Raw genomic sequence first — 20,664 nt, 5'->3', positions numbered from 1 at the left:
TTATGACTCATGGACTTCAACTCCCAGAATTCCTGAGCCAGCCATGCTGAGGGGAAAGGGAAATGCTGGCTCAGGAATTCTGGGAGTTGGAAGTCCACGAGTCATAAAAGAGCCAAGGGTGCCTACCCCTAATCTAGACATAAATTCACAAGGAAACAAAATCCTAAATCACACCCATGACTAAATTTAGCATATTTTCATGAATGTTGCCCTAAACCAGGATTTCCAAGAATTCAGCTTACTTAGATAAAATATTAATTTATCACAGTAGCTCATATTTAACAATATATTTGAATTATGTTATCATGAAAAGGAAGCAAAACTGACCTAAAAGTGATTACCATTTCAACTTGTGATACTTCAATATTTGAAATCATGTCAGTGAGCTAATTTTGCTATAGCATTCACTGTAGCGAATAATCCACTGCAATTCATTGCAAATTCTTAGAATCTCCTTTTTGAGTATGTTATTCCACACTACTATTGGTTATGCTAGAAAAAAATCCTTATTATATATTTGCTACAATTCTTACATCCCAAATAATGCAAAATTCATTAATAGAAGAAACAGTACAAAAGTTAAGAAACAAGTTTTTGTCGATGTCCAAGAACGCCATACTCAATATAAAACATGTTTATGAATCCTATGAAATTAGCAACATCATAATCCAAAACACCTGAATTAAATATCTGGACACTGTGTAATGTGTTGAGACTATTTTGAGACTTTGGATTTACAGATATTTGTAGAGGTTAACAGTAACAGATTAACAGCAACAGATTTTCCACAAAGAGAAATACTTGAAGTTACAAAGTCCCAATAAACTAACCTTGATCAAATGATTATACAGGAAGTAAGATCACTCCATTGGAACAAGTCATCATAATGGTGTTTACCATCTACCTGCCTCTACTCACAGTACATTACTAAACAAATGCAGCTTAACTTCCTTCTGCCTTTTTACAACTTCACAGGATTTTGTAAACTTCAACAGTGTAGCAACATCCAAGTACATGCTGTCTCAACTATACCATATCTAAAACCCTGAACAAGAATCTTAAATTTTCATATTATAAACTAAGTAAATGCTAGCTCAATTCTGTGTTCATAAAAAGTAGACATAGGTACACATATGAACTACTAAAAGAATTAATGAAAAAAATACCTTGTTCAGCAAAATAAAATACACTTATCAGTCGTAGGAATGGGCATCATTTAAAGACAGCTTTGTGAAAATTGGGTGCAATTGTTTTCTTCTCAGAGTTATACATATGTATATTTTACACACATTTTTGCTCATATTGTTTAGCCAAGTATGACAATCATGTTTTAGGTATGATTATACATACAATGATCAGAAATCTACAATTAGTTTCCCAGGCTCAGATTTAGCACTGCAGTTGTGAGATTATGTTATTGCATAATCAGGGTTTGCAAAGGAAATTATCCCTAGCAAAAAAAATGGGGCAGTTTACCCTTTAGAACTAAGAACTGTTATCTTAGATACAATCATAGTGCAAACTGATTTGATGGGTAGATTAATGTATTGATCCTGAGCCTTATTGTGCTCTCACAAGTTTTCAGAATGCATCTTACTGGAAAAAAAAATCTAACATCTTGAGTAGAGGTTTGCCATTTTCAGATAGCAAGTTCATCTCCCAAATTCATCTTCAACAATGTATTTACATGCAGAAGATTTTTATCCTTGGATTCAGAGATCAGTATGAAGGCCTGTTCAAAGAGGAATGTCCAAGAGACGTCTCCAGTTGACAGAAAAAATAAAGTGGATCGATCCAAGGAGGAAGAGTAGAATCCAGTGCCACCAGATTTCTTCTGCATCAACCTGAATCCAAGGTATAAACCAGTAAGAGCAGTAGAAATCAAGAACAGTGAGCTGAGAGGAATGTCAGGAAGCTGAAAGGCTCATTTCCGCCAACTGATTCACAGTGTTTTCTGATGTCCATTTGCAGAAGGTTTTGTTGTCTCGGGGTCTCTTGCCCTGTGCGAGAGATGCAGTTTATCTAAACCTGCAAAACGCAGAAAAAAACACAGTAAAGTTTATGTTTCGTTCTTCTGATCTTTTGTGAAGAGTTAATAAATATATGCAGGGAAGGAAGTGTAAGATGAATTATCAGAATTAAGTTGAATTAAAAATATGTGAAGGGAAGGAAGTGTAAGATGTATAGCAGGGCTCCCCAAGTCCTGGTCCGTGGACTGGTACTGGGTCACAGCATGCCAACAACCGGGCCGCACAAACAAGCAGAGCCCCATCCGCGGGATGCAGGCAGCACACAAAACCACGCCCCCTCCGATATGTGGGAAAACCTCTCTCCACGGAACCGGTCCGTGGTCCCCAAAAGGTTGGGGACCTCTGATGTATAGGGTTTCCTGCTTGAAGAAGGGGGATGGACTAGAACACCTCGAAGGTCCCTTCCAACTCTGTTTTTCTGTTAATTATAAATGAGAGAGCTAAAATGCATCTCAAAGTATGAAATGGGATTATCTAGATTGCTGTAAGAGTGCATGAAGTCCATAGGTGGGTGACTGGATGAGGGTGAGTAGTATTGGTAAAAGAACCAGAAATGTGTTTTGGGATAAACTGCAACTGTCTAAATCAGACATGTTAAACTCGTGACGTCACGTGACACCGTGCAACGTTATTGGGACTGTTTTGCCATTGCCGGCAATGGGGTGGGCGCAGCTTCCACGTGACGCGTCCAACCCGCAGGCCGGCAGTTTGACACCCCTGGTCTAAATGAATGCAGCTGGGATTGGAAAGGGATTGTTTTATTAGGTGGACTGAAAGGATGAGTGGGAATCTCCCCTCAGACAGGGACTCTGGTTGGTGTACAATAAAAATGTTAAAATATAAAACAGCATGTAAGAATTTAAAAAATAGAATTTAAAAAAATAGAATTTAAAAGGGGCAAGGATGATTAAACCCTGTTAAATATTAATAACTTACTAATAAATGTATGTGGAAGTGAGACCTGCATGTGAAGGCAACTTCAATCAGAATTCAATGGGAATGAGCTACAGGGTGGAAAAAGAAGCAATAGATGAAGAATGAAGAGGGTAGTGAATATAGCAGATTGAATATAAAAATGAGTACAGGTAGTTTTTGACTTACAACCATTTGTTTAGTGACCAATCAAATTTAGGACAGTACTGAAAAAAGTGACTTATGACCATTTTTCACGCTTATGACCGTTGCAGCATCCCCAGGGTCGCGGGATCAAAATTCAGGAGCTTGGCAACTGGCATGTATGTCATGAATTTCCCTATCAAGTAGGCAGAGCAGCAGTTAGCAGTTCTGAAATCAAGCTTTAGAAAAGGAACAGAAAAGCACTTAATAATGAATCATTCTCCCTAGCACAGGGGTAGGCAACCTTGGCTCTTTTATGACTCGTGGACTTCAATTCTCGGAATTCCTGAGCCAGCCATGCTGGCTCAAGAATTCTGGGAGTTGAAATCCACAAGTCATAAAAGAGCCAAGGTTGCCTATCCCTGCCCTAGCACAGCCACGTCAGCAATCTCTAGCACAATATCAAGTGTATAAATATTAAAAAATACCGTCATAAAAGGAAGAGAAAGTGGGTTACCTAATGCTTTGAGGAGTTCTTCTCTAACTGCAGAGGTGAACTTTCTCACCAGGCACAGAGTTGTCATGACAGCAAAAAGAAGATTGTAGCTCAACACTATGTAGAAGTTTCCTAACCAGTTAAACCTTCCAAAGTCCCCAAGGAGATCAAACCTGGTGATGCCTAATAAAGGGTGAGGGGAGAATATATTAATAAAGTTTGTACAGATACTTAGGAATTTTAAAACAATCTAATACACTGCATATATCTCTTCACATAAAATTTGATAAAACAAATTTAAAACCCAGATATTTATACTCTCTAATTTTTCCTGTTCATCACTATTTTAAATTACACTTCAAAGATATTGTCTACTATATTAGAAAAAAACCAATATCACAGCAATGATATTTTATTTATTTGATAAAATTGAATGATATAATCCTCCATGCCAAGCAAGATCATAAAGGAAAATATTGATAATCTGCATAACAAATTATCTTCCAAAACTATTAAAGATGAAAATACTATATCATCTTTTCAAGTCTTTGATACAATAATGTTTACAAACATTAATTCTGCATTGAAATAAATGAAAAGTAGTTTGATAAAAGGGAAATTTTCTTTCCCATTTACCTTTCCCCTCCTAAGAACAGCTCAATACTCCTTTTACCATCCTGAAATAAACTATTTTAAGACTAAAGCTTCTGTTTATGAATCTGTTCGATTTCTTTTCATCTAATCAGTGTTACTGGACATAATTCAATGTGGCAAACATGCCCAATACTCCTTCTTTATATTTTCTTCACAACAACAACAACCCTCTGAGGTAAGTTGGTCTGAGAGAGAATGACTGGTCCAAAGTCACCCAGCCAACTTTCATGCTTAAGGCAGGACTAGATCTCACAAAGTTTGTGGGGTAGGCAACCTTGGCTCTTTTATGACTCGTGGACTTCAACTCCCAGAATTCCTGGGCTAGCATGGCTGGCTCAGGAATTCTGGGAGTTGAAGTCCACAAGTCATAAAAGAGCCAAGGTTGCCTACTCCTGCTGACTAGACCAAACCAGCTATTTTGATACATACTGACTGTTCTGCAAAGCCTCACATGACCCATTGTACTCTATCATGGTTACTAATTTTATTTGTTGTGTCTATGTACTTCGTTAATTCTCCTTTAACTATTCGTCATTCCTGGTTTACTCCTCTTTATAACTTTAAAGCAAACGTACATTTACAGACTCAAAAAAAAGGTAGGTATTTTGTCTTGGGTAAAGCAACAAATGCACCTAGCATCAAATAAATAAACAAACAAACAAACAAACGAATGAATGTTTTGTACCATTAAATTGCATGAGAGTTGTACTTATTAAAAGAATTACTGGAAATAACCATACCTAAGACAACCTAATGTGATCCCACTGAATAGAATTCCCACTGATCATGCTGAAAAATTTGTAGCTATTAAACTAGGGTTATCTGAGAAATGTTTGCTTACGTTTGCATTTTCCAACTAGGAAAAATTCTAGAAAAACTTTCAACAATTTAAAGTCAAGTTCTGAAAGGATGACACTTAACCAACATTCCATCCATGGAGTGATGGAAGTGATAGGTGAAGAGAAGTGACAAAGCTCTCTTCAGTCATAATGCTTAAAAGGCCAAATAAAATAAAGAAGCTCAGACTATACATTAATTAGCTTATCAAGCACCAACACAATCTGTGAAATTCAGAAACTGACTACAGATCAGTTTATCTATCCCAAGCAAATATTCCACTAACCTAATTTATAATTTAACCTGATTACACATAATGTGTAGAAGAGATCACTGTAGCTCAAGAATTGGAACTATTGTTAATCAGAGTGAAGAGATAATATGGCTAAGAGAAAATACTTTTTCAGCAGGTTCTACTTAGGAACTTCAAGGAGATGATGAGGTTTTGAAACCTCTAACTCACGGGTGTCAAATCACCGCATCACGTGACTTTTTTGCATTGCTGGAGCTGGGGTGGGTGTGGCATCCGTATGATGCAATCAGCCCGCGGGCCAGCAGTTTGTCACCCCTGCTCTAACTGATAACGCAGAACTAGCCACTGCATCACTAAAAGTGATTTCAGGACAAGTTTTAATATTTTGGTTGCCAAACTAGCTTTGGTTCCTTTGGCCCTTTGACCATAAGGATCCCATTAATTCTGCTAGACCTCTATGCGGTTTTCAATCGTTTTGATCACAACAGCTTTCTGGATAGGCTGTCCAAGTTGGGAAATTGGGACAGTGTAATCCAATAGCTCTTTTAACTTTAGAGACAAGTTTTAGAAATGTTGCATAGTTCTGTGGCATTCTGCACACAAGACCTTCTAAGCATTTTAGTTTCTATACAAGCCACCAAGTGAGACGGATTTACAATACAGATTCAACTTCACCAGCCTTTTCCACTTGACCTGGGTCAAGAATAGAAGTGCTGAATCTGTATCTAGATTTATAAAGGAATTATCAATGAGCTCCGGGAAAAAAAAGAAAAAAAGGAAGCTCTTTGCTGACAGATCAGAGATTGCTCTATCCACTCCGCTGGCAGGCAAGACCAAGAATTTTCTTTTGCGGTCCCTAGGTGGCGCAAGAGAGGACCCTTTCAACCAGTTTAGGGACTGAGAAGTGATGCAGATGTGAAAGACAAGAGATGATTTTTATCTCAAGAGAATTAAGGTCTGGGATAATTATTATCTCCTCATGTACTCCTGGCAAGCCACTGTTGGCTATTGGTGAATAAAAATTTACATAGCCACTGCTACAAAGCCTGCACCTCCTAAGAGCACAGAAGTCACAGCTGCCTTTTTATGAATGCTTATTGGGTGTCCTATACATGGTGGCATCTTGGTGCTCAGTCTCTTCCTTGATCAGGTACTAAAAGCTTAAACTGATCAAGGAAGAGACTGAGCACCAAGATGCCACCATGTATAGGACACCCAATAATTATCCCAGACCTTAATTCTCTTGAGATAAAAATCTGATTGCTCTTTGAATGGTTAGTCCAAATTGGATGGAAACCAGCAATGAGTCTAGGAGGTATTTAATGTATTGGATTTCAGCCTGTTTGAAATTTACTTGCAAAAAGTGTAATATTCGAGAAACTGACATAACATAAGGCAAGATTTCCTTCTTTCTCCTCCAGTGGCCAAAGATGTACCAGACAATCTCATAAATATAAGCCACTAGCCCTTTGCCCTACACATTCTAGGCAAATGGCTGTCCAATCTCTTCTTAAAAACCTCTAGTGTTGCAACACCCACAACATCTGAAGGTAAACCGTTTCACTGATTAATCATTCTGTAGGGAATTTCTCCTTTGTTCTAATTGATTCTCTCCTTGATAAGGTTCCATCAGTTACTTCTTGTCCTGCTCTCAGATGCTTTGGAGAATAGGTTGACACACACATCCACACCCATGTGAGGCTGATCCCTTTCACAATTACTATTGTTGATCTAGGAGTCCTAATGGACAACCACTTACATATGAGCCAGCAGTATGCTGCAGCTGCCAAAAAAGCCAATTCAGGCTAGGCTGCATCAGTAGAGGAATAATAAAAGGTCATGTGAAGTGTTAGTACCACTTTATACTGCTTTGGTAAGACCACACTTCTCCTATTCTATACCTGTGGCCTTTAGTTTTTCTTGACTAAGTATAAAACCTTAATTTTCTCACCTCTGAATTGCATTTTGTTAGATATGGCCCAGTGTTCAAGTCTGTCATGATCCTTCTAGATCTTGAGCCTATCATCTGAAATGTTAGCTATTCCCTTCAGCTTGATGTTGTCTACAAATTCGATGTGTTCCTCTTCTATCCCTTCATCTAAATCAGGGGTGTCAAACTGCCAGCCCGCGGGCCGGACACGTCATCCAGAAGCCACGCCCACCCCATTGCCGGCAATGGCAAAGCCGGCCCGATACGTTGCATGATGTCACATGACGTCGCGAGTTTGACATGTCTGATCTAAATCATGAAGACGTTGAAGAGTACTAGACCTAAAACAGAAACTGGAGATACACCACTGCATGTTTCCCTCCATGTAGATGTAATTCCATCGAGGACTACATGTTGAGTGCGCTTGAACAGCCAGTTATGAATCCATCTGGTGGCGGTACTGTCTATCCCACATTTTTCTCTTACTAAGAAGTGGATTATGGTCTACTCTAATGGTGTTCCCTTCTCTTTAAGGCTCTGGATTCAGGATAAGCATAAGCGCTTTTGCCCCAGAAACTTTATGAGGGCAGCCCTTGCTGGGAAATTCCAAAGAGATTGGACAAGATGGCATTTTCCTCAAATGTTTATCTTCAAGTCAATTCTAGGGCTTGAGGGAGGAAGCAAAGAAGCACTCGAATTGAAGGGAGGAAGCTTGGTAAAAACGACCTTTTTTAGCCATCAATAAAAATCCCCTACTGAGGTTCAGAAGAAAGAAAAATGGTGTCTTGGATCTATTCTTCCAAACAATACAACCCACATGTCCCTTAGTTCCCCTCAAAGATGTGCAACAATTCCATTACCCAACAGAAGAGGATGAGGAGTGCCTGTTACCTCCAGAACAACCACTGAAGATGATTCCTTGAGATGAACAAGAAGAACTGCTGAGAATGGTACAATTAAAAATTGTTCCAATGACATACTGGGAGAGGGAGAGATGTCTTGGTCTCCAGAGATCATGGAGAACCACAACAACAAGAAAGGAAAATCAAATATATAGTGAAGAGAAGAATACAAAAAAAGATGATGATGATGATGATGATGATGATGATGATGATGATGATGATGATGATGATGATGATGATAATAATAATAATAATAATAATAATAATAATAATAATAATAATAATAATAATAAAAAAAAAAAGAAGAAGTAAAAGAAAAATAGCTGAGAGCTCCAGAAGCAAAGAGTTTTCCAGGAGTTGACTAAATCTGTCTCAGATATTTTTCTCTATTGTGAATTAGGGGATATAAATATATCCCCTATATATATATTGTCTTGTCTGTTAGTGCCCCTAAACATATGTTCCAACTATAGCATAGAAACCTCTGCTATTTTCCAACTGCTGTTTTCTTATGCTTTTACTTTCTATTTTATTGCAGATATTTTACTCTGCACAAAAAAATATTGTAATGTAAAATAAATTTTGCTAAAAACTTAACAAGACTTCCATGGATTTGTAGGATTTCACTTTTGATAAGGGAGGGGGCACCAACATAGCTAATATTTAACAAGATAACAATTTAACTCAAACACTTACATAAAACCTTGATGGGAAACAAACCCATAATTCAGGTGTAACAATAATGTTTATTCCCCAACTGGCCCGAAGTCATATACAAATGACTTCCATGCCTAAGAGAGGACTAAAAGATTTTGAAGTTTTTCCCTGTCCATTTGTAACCCACTCAAGGGGGCAGTGCTTATCTTTGATTCTCAGCCAAGGGAATCTGAGTTGTCTGAAAGATTATTCTGTCATGTGACCAACATGAAAATACAGAACACAGTCATCTTCCCATCAAAGTGGTACCTATTTATCTACTAGCATTTGCATGTTTTCAAACTCCTAAGTTGGCAGGAGTCGGGCCGAGTAACAGGGGCTCACCCCGTAGCGCAGCACTTGGTTGCCAAACCCGACTTAACCTTTCAGTCATCACGTACCTCAAGTCAGAACTAACATTCAGGCTCACCCACCCATACTTTAGTATGCTAACCAAAAGGCCAAACTAAGTTGCCACTAGTTCAACAGACTTATCAAGGCCAAGATCAGAAAGCTTAAACTTCATTGTCCATATATCTGTAATTCCATGGTGATAGATTAATATACTTAAATTACTGAGTCTGAAACTTTTTTTTTTACAAAGTGCAACATAATTGTATAATTAAGTACCCCCTACATTATTAGTATTTTGTTTTCTAAAAGTATAGCTGAACTTTCTGTAAAAGGGATGTCTAAATTTGTTCAGGTTTCTGTAAAAAGGCCGATTTAAAACTTACCCAATGTCCTTGACATAACTGGCAACGCTGAACTGAGGACTAAGATAGAAACACAGTTCCCAATTATCTGTTGAAACAACAAAGATATTATTTTAGTTAAAATGAAGTTTCTAATTGGCAAATATAAATTGCAATGTTTTTAAGTGGAGCATACAAAGCAATACTTTACTTTATCTCATTCTGCCCACCATCAAATTGTCCACCCCCACCCCACCCCCCCGGCTTATGCAGCACTCTGGTAATAATATTGTAAAACTAAGTTTATCAAATTTTCTAAAAATTCACAACAGCATAAAAACTTTTGATCTTAATTTATTTATCAAATTTATTGGCTGCCCAACTTACTACAAGATAACTCTGGGCAGCTTACGATATTAAAAGATAAAACTATATAAATAAAATACTACAAAAATATAAAAATATAAAAAACAATAGCTAACAGATGGGTATTTAGTCCCTCAGGGAAGATCAGGAGGGTTGGAGCAGGCCGCACTCTGGGGAGAGGGGAGGCAAGATGTTCCAGAAGGCAGTCGCAACAGCAGAGAAGGCCCCTCGCGTGGCCCCAGCCTACCAGATTTCCCTGGCCGATGGGGTCCACAATATGCCTCCTCTGCCATCATTGGTAGGGTGGACTAGTCCTAGTGGGATGAGATGACACAGCCTTGGACTTACAGTGAAAGAGTCAGCGGCAGCTGTGACCAGGAGGGCATTTGCTCACCTTCATATGGGGCACCAGTTGCATCTACAGTACCTTGGTACTCGGTACCTTGGTACTCGGTAGTACCTTGGTGGTACCTTGGTATTCGGTGTTAATTCATTCTGGGAGGTGTGATGGGTACTAAAAAGGACAAATCCTAAACAAACCACGTGGCTTACCATAAAACCCTTTGCTTCAGCCAGGAAGAACTTTCTGTCTGTCCCTTTTCCTATGTCAGTGACTTTCTTGTCTGTCCTCCGTGGCCATCCCCCTCCATCTGCAGCAACCTTCCCAGCATGCCTGACTCCCTGTCCATTCCCTACACCACTCCCCTCTTCCCTTAGCAACTAATCAAGCTAAACAAAGGCCAAGAACAGGTACAACATTTTCATGTCAAAATGCATGGAGAAGCAAAGTCAATGAGTTTTGAGGCAATCAAGTAGCTAGGTACCACTGTATTCCTCAATGTATTCCGTAAGATGGCTGCTTACATCCTAGTCACCACACAACTGGACTATTACAATGTCCAATCTACATGGTGCTGCCCATAAAGACCTTGTACAGAATGAAACAGCAATAAAATGAATGGGCGTGCATTGATATACCCATGCAACATCAGTTCAATTTGGCAATAAGTGTCTGGGTATTGGCTATAAAGCCCTATGTGGCATAAGGTCAAGTAGTTTGAGAGATCTCCTCATCTCCATGATTATTGCCCATCAGAGAAGAGCTGGCAGAACTGGCCACACATTGGATCCACTCAATTAAACACCACCATCTGTAAAGACCCAAGAAGTTTGCCTCCTCTGTCATAGCTCTTGCCCTCTGGAATTGTGTTCTTTCAGAAACCAACCATTTAGGTCTAACCCTGATGAAGTTTCAAAGGTTTTTAAAAAGCTAGCTCTTCTCCCAGGTCTTGGGGTAAGGTATTTATGGTGCCCTGGATAGGCTGGCTGCAGTGCAGAGTCAGGACACTTAAATGGATTTTTTAAATTGTTTTGCTATTTTAAGCATAAGCGGTCTACATTCATTCTGGAGTCAGGCAATTTCTAAATCTTTAGCCAGTATCTGAACTGAAATTTTGCTACTTAATCTATATTCTTTAAAATGCTTATTTGTTGTCATGCAACATCTAAGGGTTGCATTTAAAAATTTTAAGCAGATTCAAAATAAAACTCTGAACAAATGAAAATCAAGAGATAGAGCAACTAAAATACACCAAGCAAGACACTGAAACTAAACTACAAGATACTTCCTGCCTGCAGGCACAGTGTCTAACAGACATAATACAAACACCACGCCTGAAACCATTTACTTGCATGTTCAAAACTAAACCAGGCTAGGCAAGTGTAAATTAATAGTGTTCATAGATGCTGATTGAACCTTAGGGCTCCAGTCTTTAAAACTGAGTGTAAAGCTACTCTTACCTGGCCTCTAACCCAAATTTGCTTTTGTATACTTATTGTGCAGGTGCTTATACAAGGAACATTGTATTAATATACTGATGGAGAATAAGTGAGGGAGGTGCCGGCTATAGCTGGGGCAGTAATTTATCAACTGCCCTCGTTTTCCAAAGCACAATCTTGAGTCTAGTAAAAGAACATGTTACCTTAAAGGATATAAAGAATTACAATAAGCAAACAGGAGCTGGTACAGCATTATTCTTTCGAAGAAACAGAAAATGCTGAGACCTCTTTTCAAGAGGAGTTTTAAATACAAAAAAGCTGAAAAAGCTGAAAGATACGTGGCTTACCATTTCTCTTTTTCAAAATGCTGTAGTATAAAAGGGCTGAGCAAAACATAATGGCACTGCTCAACTGGTTTAATCAAGGGTCTTCTGTACGGTTGTTTACTTTCCCATTTCTGAGAATTCCTGGAAAGATTAAAGCAAATCTCACCCTCCCCCGCCCACTTCGAGTGCCTTTTTAAATGAAAAAAATAAGAGGAAACTCCTAAAAGAAATTGGCTCCTATTCATCTTGTTTGTAATGTTCCCCTATTTATGAAAACCTATTTTTAAGATCTCTCTTAACACGCATGCAACTGTTGGTTGCAATTGTATAAGCAGCCTCAGACTGAGAATTGCTGAACAGAATCTCTTAATTCATTCAAATTAAAAGAATCTATTGATATTATTTGTAGTAACCTAAAGAGAGCCCCCCCTTCTCTCTCTCACACACACGCACACACACACACACATACATATATCCTAGAAAAAAGGGCGTGGGAGATTGACACATCAGATTTTCTATGGCTACCTAACTCTGCAATTTCAGGCCTTTTCCAGCTTATTCCAAGCTACCCCAAATAAGCAAAAAAAAAATTGTTGATGAAAGTTTAAACTACTAATAGCTGTTCAGAATGCAATTGCTGTCTGGCAGAATCAGGTTTGCTTTGGTAGAAGAAATGGGAAAAGAGGGAGAAGAAAACATAATCTCAGGCTTTTTCACCCACCTTTGTCATAGTTGTGTCATCCTTCCTGGGGGTAAAATCTCCAAAAATACGTAGGCTATAAAAGCCAACAACAGAGGAAACCATAAGGTAGCTGTGAGAATTAAAGAAAAAGAAAAAAAAAGAATTCCTAAAGAATGCAAGTTTCAGAGTCCTAAAGGTCTTTTAAGCCTTGCAAAGTATGCAGCAGGAGGGGGAAGAGAGAGAAAGAACATACACTTTGAGTGCCTGGGAATAGCTGGCCTATTGTCTTCTCTCTACTAAGCAGGCATCTTAGTAAATTAGCAGCCTCCCAGAAAATTAGACAGAATACTTGTTAACAGACAAGCACGCCTCATGAAAGAAAGGATACAAAATCAAAATGATCTCAAGTGCTGCTCCCACGAAACCAAACGTGGACAGAGAGGCATTTCCTATGCCAGGCCCCTGCAAGAATTTAAAAAAACAAAAAAAAGGTATTAGACAGAAGATGCCATTCTTTTACTTACTTTTTTAAAGACTGAATGCCTTGGACAATTCAATTGTATATCGTTTGTATTTTGTTTATTAGCTAATATTGACGCAGTAATAATCACCGCAAGCCTCAGGATTAGAAACAGGATTTCACCTAAAGAAGCTATATCAGAATATCGGTTTTTGGGGATTCAAAACAAATACAAATATTCAAATAATTTGATGATTAAAAATGCTGTAAGGGAACTAGAGAAATTTTAAAAGGAATTCCCCTAATTAGATACCAGAATCCTGCCACAAATGCTTAAAAAAGGAAAGTATTTGTGGCAGGATTTTAGTAGTTAATTGTATTCCATTTCTGTTGTGTTTGTTCGTTTTCAACAATCCTGACTCTGGCAACTGCTTGGCAAGTCTCTGCAATTTTCTCTGCAAGATTTTGACAGAATGTTTGGCTATTGCCTATTTCCCAGGGCTGAGAAAGTGAATGGTTTAGAGTGGCCCAAATGGCTTCTGTCCCTAAAACTCACAGTTACCTGGTTTCTAGTCTAAGTTTAACCACAACACTAAAATAGTGTTTGCATGTGCAGGTTTAATTCTTTTAAAGACTGTTTTCAGAGCGCAAATCTGTATCAGCTCGCTCAGAAGTAAATTTCTTTGGGGAAATATGTGGTAAACTAGATTGTGTGATCAAATTTGCCATTGTTGATATTGCAAAAGGAAAATACTTTACCCTTGATCCCTTTGGCATTGCGGTTTCATCAATCAACAGACGCAGAATATTGCAAGCAACTAAGAGCACTGACAATGCCTGAAAAAGAAGCAGAAAATCCAAGCGTGGGTGCAGGTTTGTGCGAAAACTGTTTGCTCCATTTTGCAGCAATGGCTTGAACACTTCTGAGATTTAACAAAAAAAACCTGAAGGAGACAATTCCTGCAATTCCTTTTTTTTTTTTAAATGATCCTCATTTCAGACACGTGTGTGCAATAAATTACTATCTTCAAGAGGCCAAGTGGGTCTTAAGCAATGTAAAGAAATTAGAGCTTACCGTTGCAATTAGCAGTAGTATCATTACAGCTGGATACACAAGGTTCCTTTCCCAGGCAGAAGCCTTTTTCCGTCGCTCTTTAAACAGAAGAAAATGTCACGGTGGCTTGAGACAAATATATACAATCCTTTTAAAATTAGAAGCTCTGTAGCCATAATCTTAGCCAAACAACCAAAAGTAGTCCAAGCATTTTGTGAGATGGACCACTAAAACTTCAAGAGCAAATTGGCCTACTTATGTACTTTCAGCTCAAACATCCTATCCTGCCAGCACCAGTCTTCCCACTCCCCAGCATAAGTAGTAAAGACATGTTTCTCAATCTTGGCAACTTTTAAGATGCGTGGATTTCAACTCCTAAAATTCCCCAGGCAATCATGCTGGCTGGGGAATTCTGGGAGTTGAAAGCCACATGTTTTAAAAGATGCCAAGGTTAAAAAGCACTGTAATGAAGGCTTAAATAAATTATTCTAAACGAATCTGCTTCCCAAAGTGGAGTAAGGTTCTTTTTTAAAATAAAGTTCTTATTAGTGGAATAAGGTTCCACTAATTTAAAAAAAAAGTGTGAGTACTTTAAATGGAACAGCTTTCAAAGATCTGATCCCCTGGACTGGAATCAGAAATGGAATATTTCAGCAAGAGATAAGACACCTTGAATTTCTTCCAATCTGACTTAAATTATTTTATTTACAAATGGAGATAAGCAATAGCAGAAGGACAGTATGAAGGAAGCTAACATGCCAACAGTATTTATTTTTAATGTATCTTTTCATAAGAATTCTTCCTTGCAAAATCAGCTAAAAACTGAGTCACCTCGAACTGTAAGATTGGTACCAAATGAATTTAATAATATTTTTTTTTTAAAAAAAATAATAAACATTAAACAAAACTTTAATACAAATATGAATAGAATACAAAGTTAATTAAGAACATCTTTTGGTAGGGGCCAATTATAATATGAGGTGGCTGATATCTAAAAGGAGGGAATACATTAATGTGTGAAAGATAAGTTTTTAAGAAACGACTAGCATCAGAAGCATTTAATAATAAATAAATAAATTTAATAAATAAATAAATTGTGTCTCTAAATTCCAGGCTGTAGGAGAAAATCTGGAATTTAGAGACATGCTGCTTCTGATGCCAGCCTTGCCCTGATTGTGAGTGGCATTCTCAATGTTTTCCACAGCCTAAAATGAGACACAGGATGCCAGCTTGCAAAGCTCTTTGATGTGCCATGACAGGGTTCTTCCTATAGTTTTAATCTGATGTTACACAGATGTTATTATGGACAGCATGGCGGCTCAGGTTAAGACCCTGGACTTGTCGGCTGAGAGGTCAGCAGCCCAAGTTTGAGACCCCATGTCCTTGCCCCAGCTGCTTCCAACCTAGCAGTTCCAAAGTATGCAAATGCAAATAGATAAAATGGGTACCACCTGGGTGGGAAGGTAACAGCACTCCATGACATCATAGTGGCCATATGAGCGCAAAATGTCTTCAGACAGCACTGGCTCAATGGCCTTGAAATGGAAATGATCAATGCCTCCTACAGTTGGCAATGACTAGTGCAGGAAAATCTGCAGGGACTTCTTTACCTTTCCCCATTTCTATTAGAAACGATTCTGATATAATAATAATAATAATAATAATAATAATAATAATAATAATAATAATAATAATAATAATAATAATAATAATAATAAGAAGAAGAAGAAGAAGAAGAAGAAGAAGAAGAAGAAGAAGAAGAAGAAGAAGAAGAAGAAGAAGAAGAAGAAGAAGAAGAAGAAGAAGAAGAAGAAGAAGAAGAAGAAGAAGAAGAAGAAGAAGAGGAAGAAGAAGAAGAAGAAGAAGGAAACAGAACTCAAAATAAGAACATTATACTAGTGCAGGGATAGGCAACCTTGGCTCTTTTATGACTCGTGGACTTCAACTCCCAGAATTCCTGAGCCAGCCATGCTGAGGAGAAAGGGAAGGGTTGCCATGCTGAGCCATGCTGGATCAGGAATTCTGGGAGTTGAAGTCCACGAGTCATAAAAGAGCCAAGGTGGCCTACCCCTGTACCGGTGTAAAGAGCCATGGAAATATCTTTGGAGAAGGAATCCAGAGGCCATTAGAGGGGAAAAAGTTCCTGATTCCCTCAGTCTATGAAGAGGAGACACAGACAGATTTGTGATACTTTGTTAATAGCAAAGTCTTCTTTGCGAAATCTGTTTCCAGATCTGGTCAACTTTGAAGGGCTGACATTCTGGAAATGTCTAAGTATTACACTAAAAGGATATTTATCCAATATATGCCCAAAGTATTTTTTGTAAGAACAGTAGATAATATTTCTTCTCATACTTCCAAAAGTAAAAGAGGTTTTACTCCAAGATAAAGCACAGTAGATACCAAAAAACCCCAAAAATGAGGCAATTACCCAATTTTGTTTTCATGCTCTTCATATTATTCAACTCCTGCTCAAGTTGTTTTGTATTGTACTCCACAGCGGAAAATCCTCCTGTGCCAAAACAAAAATACCATCACCTCTATTAAAATATTCCATCAGTAGTACCCAACCATTTTGCTAACTACAAGAGGAAAAATAGATTAAGGTAAGGAAAATGTCTCTGTAAAGCAGGGGTAGTCAACCTTGGCACTTTTATGACTCGTGGACTTCAATTCCCAGAATTCCTGAGCTTAGCTGGCTCAGGAATTCTGGGAGTTGAAGTCCACGAGTCATAAAAGTGCCAAGGTTGACTACCCCTGCTGTAAAGTATAAATCTTGTGCTCTAATGGCAGTTTTCAGTCCCATTACAATACAGTTTCTTAGATGAAACAAAGGGATGGGCTAAAGAAAATGGTTTTAATATGTGGTGACAAATAGTCAGGATTTTTTAAACAAAATTTATTTAATTTTAAAAAAGAACTGGGCCACACCCTCAGATAGCCATTTAGCCATTTCTAAACAACCAGAGGATGTGGTTCATGGTTTTTTTTTTTAAATTAAATGAATTTTGCTTAAAAAATCCTGACTATTTAAGTTTGAGACTTTCTTGAAATCTCAAACGAACTTAAACAAAATTCACTTTTCACTATGGTAACTAAACTAATTATTTTATATATCCAAATATTTGGATGCTCAATTGTGAGCCTCTGCCTTAAATTTACATATTCACCACTTATATGGGAAATGAATCAGATCCTTAATATTCATCTTAATTTTAAAAAAAAACCTTACAACAACAACAACAACACACCCCAAAATGATAGCAGCATAGAATTAATAGAACTAATCCTGGTAAATTTCCAAGGGAGGAAGCAACATTTTAGAGCAATCAAATCACATCTCTGGAAGAGGGAGCAAAGTATTGAATGCAAGCTATTCAAAGCACCATGGGCTCTCAACTTTATTTCAAACAAGCACAAAAGTTTAATGACTGCATTGTCTGGCCAATAAATCAAATTGGTAGACAGAACTTGTTCAGACTAGTCATGAAAAATTAGAAGGGATTCTCCAAGAAAACCACAAAGCAGCTCATTTAAGGTCAATTTAACAGTATTATTTTGTTTTTTCTTCGGTCCCAACATAATATTTCAGTACCTCAAAGGAAATTGTAGGAGTATCTATTTGCATTCCCTGTAGGTGATTGGCAGTTCAACTCCAATTAGTTCAAAATTACACTGTTACTAGTGTGCAATAAAAACAACACCTTTCATCTTTCTTACATAGGTTAGAATACCTTCAGAGCTAATAACTTTGATCAAATAAGTATTTTTGATCCTGCTCCACCCGTCTCCTGGGATTCAGGAAAACTAATAGCTAACAGCAACTTTTCCTTTTCAATATAAAGAAGGTTTGAGCTTTATTCTTTTCGTGCACAAATAATGTGGGTATTAAAATACAATACAGAAGAAACACATTTTCTCTCCGATTTCTTTAATAACAAAACAATTTATGCAGACTAACCATTGCCGAGATATTTTTTCTTCTCCAAACTTCCTGTGTCAATAAAATTATATGAAATTTGAAGTTCAAAAGTACACACTTTCCTAATTCTTTATACTATGTTTAAAAAGTGAGAATTTTAAAACACACAATTAATTGTAATTCAGGATTCTGCAATTTGATTCCTATTAACGTAATACTGAATTACACTGGATTCTAATTTACCTACTAGAAAACTATTAAAATTACTTCCAACATTCCTTCTACTTCTCAAGAGGAAGGGGTACTGCAATCCTTTATTTATAATAAAATCTGAGTTTCTGCCAAAGTATGATTTAACATATGTGATATGTTTACAGTTTGATCTTATATATATATATATATATATATATATATATATATATATATATATATATATATATATATATATATATATATATATATATATATATTAATTCTCAGAACATATAAAGAATAGATATTATATCCTATGGCATCATGTTGCAAAGTATGGTTTCCAGAGGGCCTCCAAAAGTTGCCACAGAATAATTATAAATTTTACCAAAGGATCAAATGTTAAAATGCATGAAAAATGAATCATTTTTTTTACCATTTGCAGAATTCTGCTTTTAGCTTAGTCAAATTGAATGATTTGACTACATATAAGCAAGCTACAGAACAAACCCTTTCACAATTTGTTATGATTCAATATTGCATTTATTTTCCATTAAGACTTGCAAAAACCCTAGTTAAAAATAACATATGACCAGTGTTACTTATAATTTCTGTACAACCAGTTTTGTTTCTCAGTTATGTTAACTTGCTATTCGGTTCGTATTAGTTTATGATTTTTTTGGAATATTTAATTATAAAAGAAATGACATAGTACAATGTTTCTGGGTCACAATCAGTCATTACATGCATGCTGAAAAGAAGAATATTCTTTCTTTCTTTCTTTCTTTCTTTCTTACTTACTTACTTACTTACTTACTTACTTACTTACTTACTTACTTACTTACTTACCTGGGGTATTTTTATCCCATATTTATTACTTTATAAGTAACTCAAGATGTCCAACATAATCCAAGACACCTTCCTCCTTCTATTTTCCTCACAAGAACAAACCTGTGAGGTGAGTTGTGCTGAGACAGAGACTGGCCCAAGATCACCTAACAGGCTTTCATGGCTAAGGTGGGACTTGAACTCATATTGCCCTAATTTTTAGGCCAGCACCTTCCCCACTAGGCCAAACTGGCTCCAAACTTACACCAAATATACGGTGTTCAGGATTTCTGAAACTAGCATCCTCTGTAAATACTGGAATACAACTTCCATAGTACCTAAATGCAATACTATAAAAGCCAGGTTGTAGTAAACATACTTACCATTTAACTTTCTCATTATAGCTTCTTCTTCTAGAGTAATAATATATATCTGCTCATCCAAGTCTTCAAGAATCTATGTTCAGATATAAAGATACCATATCAGATAAAATATTTGAAGATTGCATATAATTTATTATGAATAAGAGAGAAAGAGAATTAGAGTCCTTACCAAAAAAACCTGGATATATGCAAGATCAATGTGAATTGATGTTCATTTGCCTAAAGCTGCAAGCTTCCCTGATTAAACAATACTCATTCAAAATTGAAATAATCCAACAAAACAAATGAAGAAAAAAACCCTTTGCTATAATAATATCTGCAATTTCACTTTGTATGTTGCCCAAACTGGGCGAGCATGCGAAGCTTCATTTGTGCATACGTGGGAGCTAGGTTGCATGTGCAAAACCATCCCCTCCCCCACTGCTGCCGCCACTGCTCCAGGTCCATGGACCCAGAAAGGTTGGAGACCACTGCCCAAACAACCTATGTCAGGGGTAGGCAACCTTGGCTCTTTTATGACTCGTGGACTTCAGCTCCCAGAATTCCTGAGCCAGCCAGGAATTCTGGGAGTTGAAGTACACAAGTCATAAAAGAGCCAAGGTTGCCTACCCCTGACCTATGTCCATATTTAGATAACAATTTAACATTAACAATACTTACTGTTGGCTTTACAAGCAATTGTCCCATCACTGTAAACATACGGGAAAGTCCTACTGGTGTACAAACTGTAGAGGAACACACATATTACCTATCATCTTTGATTCATTATTCAAAATTACAATATCCTTATCGAGAAGTTTTTATTTAAAAAAAGCCAAATACCTCAGATCTTCTTGAAGAAGTTAAATTAGCATCTTAAATACATAGCTATAATCAGGGCTTTTTTTCTCATAGAACGGCCAGAACGGAATTCCGGCATCTTTTTTGGATGGAACCTTGTAGGGTAGGCAAGGCGGGTTGTATAACATGTGTGAGTTCCGGCACTTTTTTTTTTTTTTTTTTTTTTTTTTTTTTACAAAAAAAGCACTGGTTATAATTAGGATTAAACCTTATACTTTACCTTATCTAATTTACATTTTTACCAAACAATAAAAGTCTAACAGCATATTCTATAAAATAGTTC

The 20,664-nt window shown here is 37.2% G+C and overlaps 1 protein-coding gene across 1 annotated transcript in view; it reads right to left on the bottom strand.

Moving 5' to 3' along the window:
• Positions 1 to 1,613: 1,613 nt before the first annotated feature.
• LMBR1 (limb development membrane protein 1) overlaps positions 1,614 to 20,664 on the bottom strand; it is a 59,602-nt gene continuing 40,551 nt past the window's right edge. Inside the window, exons 8-17 of the mRNA XM_015832524.1 lie at positions 20,202 to 20,266; positions 19,542 to 19,614; positions 16,648 to 16,728; positions 14,238 to 14,314; positions 13,922 to 13,999; positions 13,091 to 13,164; positions 12,742 to 12,832; positions 9,592 to 9,658; positions 3,604 to 3,765; positions 1,614 to 2,028 (exon numbers count right to left, since the gene is read on the bottom strand). Coding sequence (XP_015688010.1) covers positions 1,943 to 2,028; positions 3,604 to 3,765; positions 9,592 to 9,658; positions 12,742 to 12,832; positions 13,091 to 13,164; positions 13,922 to 13,999; positions 14,238 to 14,314; positions 16,648 to 16,728; positions 19,542 to 19,614; positions 20,202 to 20,266 — 854 coding nt within the window. The 3' untranslated portion in view covers positions 1,614 to 1,942. The remainder of the gene's footprint in view (positions 2,029 to 3,603; positions 3,766 to 9,591; positions 9,659 to 12,741; positions 12,833 to 13,090; positions 13,165 to 13,921; positions 14,000 to 14,237; positions 14,315 to 16,647; positions 16,729 to 19,541; positions 19,615 to 20,201; positions 20,267 to 20,664) is intronic.

Source organism: Protobothrops mucrosquamatus, unplaced genomic scaffold (assembly GCF_001527695.2).
Source record: "Protobothrops mucrosquamatus isolate PMUCROS unplaced genomic scaffold, P.Mucros_1.0 scaffold5, whole genome shotgun sequence".
Lineage (NCBI taxonomy): Eukaryota > Metazoa > Chordata > Lepidosauria > Squamata > Viperidae > Protobothrops > Protobothrops mucrosquamatus.
This window is presented reverse-complemented; position numbering and strand designations above follow the sequence as displayed.